General features: G+C 41.6%; 1 protein-coding gene across 2 annotated transcripts in view; it reads left to right on the top strand.

Moving 5' to 3' along the window:
* The window catches only part of LOC138022252 (uncharacterized), a 58,504-nt gene that overhangs the window by 36,868 nt on the left and 11,636 nt on the right, over nt 1–10,000 (top strand). For both annotated transcript variants that reach the window (XM_068869336.1, XM_068869337.1), the window contains 6 exons: nt 3,130–3,202; nt 5,233–5,275; nt 5,589–5,663; nt 6,239–6,318; nt 7,246–7,299; nt 9,215–9,290. In XM_068869336.1, coding sequence (XP_068725437.1) covers nt 3,130–3,202; nt 5,233–5,275; nt 5,589–5,663; nt 6,239–6,318; nt 7,246–7,299; nt 9,215–9,290 — 401 coding nt within the window. The remainder of the gene's footprint in view (nt 1–3,129; nt 3,203–5,232; nt 5,276–5,588; nt 5,664–6,238; nt 6,319–7,245; nt 7,300–9,214; nt 9,291–10,000) is intronic.

Genomic DNA, 10,000 nt, shown 5'->3' on the forward strand with positions numbered 1-10,000 from the left:
TTCTCCTCCTCCTTCTCCTTCTTCTTCTTCTCCTCCTTCTCCTTCTCCTTCTCCTTCTTCTCCTTCTTCTGCTTCTCCTCCTTTTCCTTCTCCTTCTCCTTCTCCTTCTCCTCCTTCTCCTTCTTCTGCTTCTCCTCCTTTTCCTTCTCCTTCTCCTTCTCCTCCTTCTCCTTCTCCTTCTCCTTCTCCTCCTCCTTCTCCTTCTCTCTCCCTTTTTCCCATTCCTTCTCCATCTCCTTCTCCTTCTCCTCCTTCTTCTCCTTCTCCTTCTCCTTCTCCTCCTTCTCCTTCTCCTTCTCCATCTCCAGCGCCTTCTCCTTCTTCTCCTTTTCCTCCTTCTCCTTCTCCATCTCCGGCTCCTTCTCCTCCTCCTCCTTCTTCTTCTCCATCTCCTTTTCCCTTCTCCTCCTTCTCCTTCTCCTTCTCCGTGTTCTCCTTCTTTTTCTCCTCCTACTCCTTCTGCTCCTTAATATTGATTTTGAGAAACATCGATACGTAAAAAGTAGCAATATAATGTTAAATTTCCGACGTTTCCGCGACCTCATGACGCCATTCTCACGGAGTTGGAAATGAATTTGCATAAATGAAGAAGAGCTAGACAAAAGACTTAAACACGGATTGAATCTGTTTGCACGTTCAGTCGTGATCTTAATTGTTTGATGTACAGCATTTCGTTAACGAGACAGGCCAGTTTGTTCATGCATTTCTTCAACACTCTAACGCAGCTGAGAAGGTCCTCAGGGACAGCACCTGCATGGTCTTGATCATAATGCTTGCGTACAGAAGATGACGTACTTTTGTGGCCATCCTCGCGTGTATGTAGATGACCCCTTAGCCTCGTTTATGTGGCAAAACCGCTGATCCCTTCGATAAGGGCTATTGATTCATTTTTGTGAATAGATTTGTAACTCAAGGCAAAGAGATTCCTGGTTTTGTTTTGCAGAGTATCAGCAACTCGTTTGTTAATTCACAGAGAATCAAGGACATTTTGTTGCTAGTAATTGAGTTTATTTTTCAGTCAAGTAATATATAATGTGGTGATTTAATGGCTTCGAAATAGCCAAAGGAAACATAACAGCAAGAAATATTTATCGTGCTTCGAATTCTGATGTGAGAATTTACTTCTATGAACCGCAAACGCAAAATTCGCATAATTCCCTAGGGCTACAAATGTCTCAGCCTGCGAATGATCAACTTTCTCCTGATTGATATAAAACCACATGTACAAACGACAAATGGCAAAAAGTATCGCTTGTGCTTAAATACCGAATTGATGGATACATACACTTTGTGGAATCCGATCGAGTGTTCTATCTGCAGTGCATTCTTATGGAGCGTAAATCCGCCTGGGAGCTATAAGAAGCACCCTCGAAGCGTAGCGTCCGTCAGCCAACAGACGGCGCTTTACGGGGCAAATTGCGTGCCCTGCCATGTCCAATCTGAGGAAGAGTGCGGTAGCATCGTGCGTCATTCATGTGTCCTGGAAACCTGTAAAGGTATAATGGCGTTGCCGAAACGGTCAAGAAAAGGTCAAGAATTGATGAAGAGGAACACGGAGTAAACCTAGTTTTGAGTGAAAGAGTTTCTTTAACCATGTTATACCACTTGGCACAGTTTGTTTCTCGAAGGTGCCCACAGTTATGTGCTATCTGATTATACTTGCCCTTTTGTTGACTTGTTAAAATGGAGGAATCCTGTCTTTTTTTTGTTTCTTTTGTTATTGCCCAAATATCTAGTTACTAGCAAAAATATTATGGAAAATGTGAGCCAGAAAGGTCACGGCCGGTGAGTACACGGCTTCTGATTATGTGACTTGAAATTTTGACTGATAGAAGACTTCATTTAAACAACTGATTTAGTTATTTCATATATATTCCTTTAATGATGTAAACTTGAAATCGGCAAGTTCCACTTCCGTAGAACTTCCGCTAAATCGGAAAACCCAAATTGGACTGTCTCGTTAACGAAATGCTGTAAATCAAACAATTAAGACCACTTCATCACTTATGCAGATTTGGAGTATTTTATATCTGTTATGAACTCGCATATTCATTTCCAGCTCCTTGATAATGGCGTCATGAGGTCATGTGCTTCTTTTTCTCGTTTGAAATTTAGCCTCGGAGCAGCGACAATGAACAGCGAATCATTGAGAGAAGAAACACCTCTGGTGCGCTTTCCTTTTGTATGGAAAAACCGGGGAGAATTTTCTGCTTAAAGGAACAAAACAAATTTCCTCAATCAAGATATGGAACGGGACGAGCCCGTTCCTTTTGAGACTTTCTTTTCTAATTTTCTCGAGAGACTCGATACTAATCGTTTAGAATAACAAACATGGCTGCCGGATTTTTGATCATTACTTCTTGAGTAGTAATTCTCACCTGCAGTTGTGCAGCTACGAGCTGTAAAAGCATCCGCGTGTTTTGATTGAAACCCGCATGATTCATTTGGGCAGCTAAACACGAAGGCCCATGGGGTAAACCATGTTTTTTTCTTTTTTCAAGGAGCATGGTACCAGTGGGACAAAGCAAATGGAACAGGATGGAACGGTCATTCCGGGAAAACCGAGAAAAAAGGAATATCTCTGAGGGTATTCCTTTTTTCCCGAAAAAATTTCAGTGGAAAAGTCTGTTCCATTTGATTTATTACCGGATCAATCGTATTTTCCGTACAAAAGGAAAGCGCCCCTGGTTTCAGTCCCTTCGAATCTCACTTCCATGTAATGATTACAGCCCAGTTTGTGACTCTCGATTCTGATTGGTAGCTATTTTAACATCCAAGCCTTTTAAAATTTGATTGGATGGCATGATTGAAACAACCGAGGGAAACGTGAGGATAGCGTGATTGTCATTGGGAGTTTAATTCAATTACGAATTTGAAGCGGTTGACAGTTGGCGTCTGTATGGAAATGAGATTCGTAGGGACCGAAACCAGAGGTTTTTTTGTCGTTAATTCGTTGTCGCCGTTTTGCGGCTAAATTTCGTCCAAGAAAAACAAAGAAAGAAGAACCTCTGGGACCAGGGTAGGTTTTTGTATTCCTTTCTGCAAATGCTTTCTCCTACAAAGAATGCTCTTAAAAGCGGAAAATTTCAAACCGATTAGTTTATTTTATTCGTTTTACTCTTTTAATAGGTGCTATCCTACAGAAGAATTCAAATTTAGACATCCATGCACCGTTTATTCCGCCTACCGAAGGTTTTTTGAGGTAATTTTTTTGAATTTAGAGACAGCTCTGTCTCTCTCTCCTGTCTGACTGAAGATTGGAGAATCGCATCCAGGTAGCCCGGTTCTGTTGCAGTCACCTCTGCTACCGAGGACAGAGATGCCGGGAGTGTTTTGAGTTCTGAATAAATAGCTCTCTTTCGAACTGCCAGTTGCCTTTGCAAATGAAGATAACTTTGTGCTCTGTCGTGTAACCAGGCCTCAGTTGTTGAAACGAGGGATAGCGCTCTCCGACGGATAAATCACTATCCAATGGACAAGTCATAGCGAAACCAATTGCCCTATCCAATCGATAGCGATTTATGTGGCCCCAGTAACCGAGGCCTGGACCCGGGTGTTCGCAGGGTGGATAGCGCTATCCACTAGACTAGATAACTCAATTGGTTTTGCTAGTGTTTATCAGCTGGATTGTGATTTATGCGGTGGATAATTAATCACTATCCAGCGGATAGGTAATAGCGAAACCATTTGAGTCATCCAGTGGATAGTGATTTATCCGGCGGATAGCGCTATCCATCGTTTGAACAACTGGGGCCTGGTGGATAGTATTATCCACCTTTTGAACTATCGGGGCCAGGGGCCTGTTTCTCGAAAGTCCCGAGAACTTTTCGGGCCCAAAAAGCCAGTCGTCAAAACTGCAGTCTGCTTATTTTGAAAAGCTGATCTTTTAACATGTTTTTAATGTAAGAAAAGGAAGAGGATTGCGAAGTTTGATGGCTTGGAACCTCGGCGTTGCGAAGATATAAAGGGAATTGTGGCACCCGAAATAGGCCCGAAAACTTTCGGGACTTTTGAAAAACAGGCCACAGGAGCCTTTGAGGAGGCAGCGTGGTCGAGTGGTTAGGGCGTTGGGTTTGCATGCGGCTGCTCCGGGTTCAAATCCCGTTCTAACCTCTGGTTAGGATTTGTTTCCGGTTGTCCCGGATTCAACTCTACCACGCTTTGTAAATAGCCAACTGGTTGCCTCCTGCCAGTTGGAGTTCTTAATAATGTTTCTGTTAACTTTGAATTGTTTCTTTCACATTGTTAAAAGTGGGGTGCCTGTAAACTAGCTTGATAGCTAAGTGCACTTCCACTATAAACAAAGCATTTACATTTTTTTTTTAGCCCGTTTCTCGAAAGTCCCGAAACTTTACGGGCCATTTTCGGGTGTCAAAAAGTCCCTTTGTAACTCAAGAATGGAGAGGATTTAAGTCGTCAAACTTCACAGTCATTTTTCTTTTTGTTACCTTGAAAACATGTTAAAAGATTGGCTTTCCAAAACAAGCGGTTGGTTGGCAAATGGCTTTTCGGGCCCGAAAAGTTGTCGGGACTTTTGAGAAACGGGCCCCTGGTCTGTAAGAGTGAATAGCTGAGTGTAAGAGTGTAGGCTCGCAGTGGGTGTATTAAATACGAAGATAAAGATTAACGTTCTTGGAATCCAAAAATGATCCTCGAAATAGGCGAGACTTTATTTCTCTAGACAAATTGAAAAGACGAGCAGCATGAAAAGCTCAACCCGGATGACGAGACAGTTGTCTACAAGTGAGAATTTGACTTTGCAAAATTTATGCCGGTCATGAACAATTGCGTCCTTTTCTTTGAACTTGCATATTTCTGGTCGGACTTTCCTTAACTTTGAAAAAAGAAAGTTTGGTGTGTTGTTTCAGTTAGAGAAGTATAGTTAATCCTTTGTTTCACGCACGCAAGGCCTTCCTTATTTTGGAAGTATATATGTCTCTCAAAGTAACAATTTGTGAGATGTGAGCATTCTGATTGAAAACAAGACCACTTTCCCAATCGATGTGGCATTTGTGCGACGTAATCCTTTGGGATCACCCACCAAGGAACTAGCGCCATTCGACAGGGATTAACTTCGTTAATAAACAGGCTATTGATTTCAGTTGTAATGGTGAACTTGTGCCTTCTTCAGGCATACCCACTATGTCCTCACTGAATGATATTAGTTTGAGTTACACTTAATATTTTTTTGGAAACACTGCTTAAACTATTAAAATCATGTTGTTTCTTCAGCTTTTCAGCAAGGGCAGCCACTGCACAGCAACATGCAGAACAGGTCAGTAAGTCTGGGCTTCTTGTGATAGGTTCGCGTCTTTTGTCGTGGTAGTGTATCCTCTAGAAACCTCAGTTCTGTTGTGTTTTCGCAGGCAATACTTGGAAACCCCAAGTAAAGGCAAAGGCGATCTGTATTCTGCATTAGAGGAAACAAACTTCATTATAAACCGTTATCCGACTGCAGTTTGCTTCTTGTAGAGACAACCATCCTTGTGCTCTCATTTTGTAGTCTTCGCTGCGAAAATGACATTGAGGCCAAGTCCTCTTGGGGGTGAAAAGTGCAAGTATCTTAATTTTAAATTGTTGCTCTGCAGGCCAGCAAGTTTGTTATCTCCGAGATTCACTCCGTTCTTGCAAGGTTCTTGAAAGAGTGTGATGCTGATCAACTGGTAATTACCTTATTACAGGAAATTAGAGCGGTTATCAATTGAGTGTCGGAAGTAATCAGCGAATTGCTTTGGTTTTGCATTACTTCACTCATTGATTGGTTCAAAGTTTTCGCGCCATTTTGTCAACCAATCAGAAGTAAAACCACAACCAATCGTGGCTTGCGCGGGCACATTTTCCCGTGCTTTGTGTCGGCTACGGGCAATAGGCCATTTCTGAGTTCATGTCTCCCTCATCTTCAAAGCGAGTCTAAGTGGGAAGTTTTTGTGATGGTAATTAGTTCTGTTTTACACATGAATGAAAACTAATTTTCATAAGAAAAACTTCGCACTTAGACTCGCTTTGAAGATGAGGGAGACATGAACTCGGAAATGGCCTATTACTTTGAGGTTTGATTGGTTTACTGCAGTGTCTCCGTCCGTTTTGATTGGCCAAAGTAATAATTTTGGTTTTGGTTTTACGACACTCGATGGAAACTCGCTCTTTCGGCAGGGTCAATTGTTCAGCAGTTGAACACTTTTTGGAGAGCTCATACAACGCATAATAATTGTACCAAAATGTTCTCTCTTCTCCACAGGTTATGGTTTTTCCTGTTTTAGTTCATTCCACGGCACAGTTCTTTGAAGATTCCAATGCATGTAGAGATTTACTTGACTGGTAAGTTGTAATATAATCTTGACGATTTTTGTGAGCCGAGGCTGTTAACCTCGCTCTGCTTTGATTTTTTTTCTTTCACCGATCTCCTATAAGCTTTGATTACCAGTTCCTTAGACCTGTTACTTGCGAACATAGTTTAAAAAAAGTTGGTAATTGTTGATGATAACATCATCCTCAGTTGGTCCGTCCAGGAAAATAGCCTACCGTTACTCTTTGCTTTAACGGTTTCTTTTCAGCCCCTCGCAGACTTTCTTTTTTTCTCTATTTCTTGATTCACCACCTTCCGTTATCCTTGAGGACTCTGGTGACGAGGAGTGAAACATATCCCTCCCTCTCTGTCTTGTGATCACGAACAAAGGTCATAGCAACATTGGATAAAAACTCTCTAGTGGCCAAACACCATATGATTTTACAGTCACCAAATAGATTTGGAGTGTTGAAATTGTTGACAGATCATCGGCGTGGCGACAAAGACGAATTCTTGAAGCTTGGTATTTCGAGCGAGATGGAAACGCTATAAACGAACACGTAGCGCTACCAAACATATACAATAACATCAAGAATTAGAGTTATTATGTATACTCTACAGACTTTTGTTACGCTTGTAAAAAAATTCCTTCGAGCCAATGATTTAGTTGTATCACACATCGTGTACATTTGATTTATCAAGTAGGACGCCGTTAGACATTTGCATTTTTTTCTTTGCTGAAGAAGGCAACAGTAGTAGCCGAAACGTTCGGAACAATATATTCTTAGCGAGTGTTAACTATTAATTCCTTTTTACGAAAATTTTTAACATGCCTGGCTACACACCGAATATTTTTAAACCCAACCTGTCTAGCTACGCTTTCTTTTAAGCTCTTCGTTTTACTGCATCCACAATACGAAGTCAGATTGTAACCATCCATATTGTGTGTTCTTTCTCAGTTTGTACATTATATTATGCCGAGTGGAGGAAATGCATATGCAAGGCGTTGAACGGTAAGATCCAGATTCGGGTCCTGGCCGGGGATATTGTGTTGTGTTCTTGGGCAAGACACTTTACTCTCACGGTGCCTCTCTCCACCCAGGTGTATAAATGAACACCGGCGAATTTAATGCTGGTGGGTAACCCTGTGATGGACTGGCATCCCATCCTGGGGGGGAATTAGAAATACTCCTAGTCCATGGAAACCGGGAGAAGCCCCGGCCTGATGGGCCTTCTGGCTCGTATGCAGCCTAGAGTTTTTTCCATCCTATTCCGCATTCAAAGTGTGTTACTGATTCAAGTTGAAGACAATGTTTTGTACAAATCAATTTGCTTTTATTGTGAGAAATAGTACATGAAAGATATTATCCATCAAATAGAAACTCGGAAAGATCCGGCCCCTGAGTGGGATTAGAACCCACGACCTTCCGTCATCCAGTCGGATGCTCTATGGTGAGCAAGGGTGAAATGTGGGTATGGGTTAGAACTGCATCACGCAATCCAGTTCGCAACTTTATCAAATCCCATAATACACCTTGTTTAGCCCCCAAAATTTTGCATTCTTGGGACATCGTCATTTGAGGGGTAAACAATATGTATTATTGGATTTGAGAAAATAGTGAATAGTAAAATTTCAAATAACCACAAATGACCCATAACTGCATCACGCAGTCACACTAAGGCATATCAAAGATGCAGCCAACCAACCACCCAAGCTGGTAATGTGAAGAATACTAAAGTACATGAAAGATACGAGTCGTATGTGGTTATCTGAAATTTGATAATGTGACTGCGGGATGCATTTCTGGTCTATACCCACATTTCACCCTTGCTCACACCAGAGTCTGCAGTAGCTCAATGGTTAGAGCATCCATACTAGATCATCGAGGGTCGTGGGTTCAAATCCCATCTGGGTGTCGGATTTTTCCGAGTTTCCATTTGATGCAAAATATCTTTCATGTACAATTTGCTTTTGTTAGGTAAAAAGTGTTAGGTAAAATTTTGGGGTGCAGGGATGGCGCAGTGGTGAGAGCACTCGCCTCCCACCAAGGTGGCCCGGGTTCGATTCCCAGACTCGGCGTCATATGTGGGTTGTGTTTGTTGGTTCTCTACTCTGCACGGAGAGGTTTTCTCCGGGTACTCCGGTTTCCCCTCTTCTTGAAAACCAACATTTGACTTGATTTGCGTTAATTGTTAATTTAATTTTACAGTGGCCCCAATCAGTGCTCCAGCGCTAGAACGACTAGACATTTGAATAAAGTTTCTTTCCTTTTCAAGGGACAGTTTAGGGTCTTTGGCACCGTGCTCTCAATAGGGAGCTTAAGCAACGACGACGGCGACGGTAACGAGAACGTCATCTCAAAATATGGTGGAGACTGTGTATTCACTTAATTCAACTCTCAAGGTTATGAAACAGAGCAAAAGTGCCGCACTAATTGGCGAGACTGTTAAGCAGATCAGTACCCTTTGGAAGCATAGCAAAGAACCAACAAAGGCAACCTGGGACGACCAACCACCTTCCCGGATAATCAATACCTCCTCTTAGGTCTAATACCTCTCTTGCTATCGAGCTTTAGATTGCAGCGGCAGTAAGAGTCCGGGCATGCTCAGAGTCCGCGCATACTCAGATCTGAAAACTTGTGCCGGTAGTCGTGGGCGAAGTCCAATAATGAGAGGTCGCTATGACCTGTAGGATGACTACAAAGTAAACAACACTGAAGAAGCTGTTGCAGTAATATGTGAATTTACTTGAATCACACCAGATAGTATGTTTACCAGTCACAGATCCAAGTGTTTTTGAATGGATTTAAACACGCAATCCTTCCTTAAAGTTAGAAACATTTTTAATCATTGCATTTTGAATCGATACGTTTTTTTGCCCTTACACTTTTTGCGTGGTTTTTAATCCTGCTGTTGTTTGATTCACAGAGAGGATTTGCATTCACTCATACAATCATCTTTGGATTTTTCTTTTCTGGGTCTTTCTGAAGTGATTAAGACCAAGGTAATTTTTTGTGCGGAACAGTCGACCACAGACTTTCGCCTTGAAATTTTGCTAGATAAATTATTATCTCCATTTCCAAGATTGTGTTAGAGAATATATGAAACTTCATTTGAATGTCATATATTTCATTTATTATATACTCAACAAAATATCTTGTTTCTGATTGGCCAATGGCGAATGCATAAATAGGTTATAGAGTGCAATACGGAAATTGCTATGGAAACACCGGGGAAGCACCAAATTTAAACATCAAAGTGACAATAAATGGCTGACAGTCGGTTTGCTTTGTCAAACCAAAACATCGTTGAGCAACTTAAAGAAAATGCGAAAAACAAAAACACGTTGAAAGCTACACAGACCTGGTTGAATGTCTGCCAAACATGGGCGACTGAATGGAAACTAAACTCAAAATTGGAAGAATACGAGCACGAACAAAGTAGCGCGTTTGAGTAATTTTGTTGAGAATATAATAAATAAAAAATCGTATGAACCTGCTCGTGCATTTCGTGATTTATGGTCACTCGTGATGTTTTGAAAGTTCTCAAATTGCACTCGCCTACGGCTCGTGCAATTTTGAGAACTTTTAAAACATCACTCGTGCCCATAAATCACGAAATGCACTCGCGTTCATACGATTTCCTATACTTATTATATGGACGGGAGTGTTTTATCGGGAACTAAGACACTCGTAGAATCAATACGACCACTAC

Source organism: Montipora capricornis, chromosome 10 (genome assembly GCF_036669925.1).
Source record: "Montipora capricornis isolate CH-2021 chromosome 10, ASM3666992v2, whole genome shotgun sequence".
NCBI classification, from domain to species: Eukaryota; Metazoa; Cnidaria; class Anthozoa; order Scleractinia; family Acroporidae; genus Montipora; species Montipora capricornis.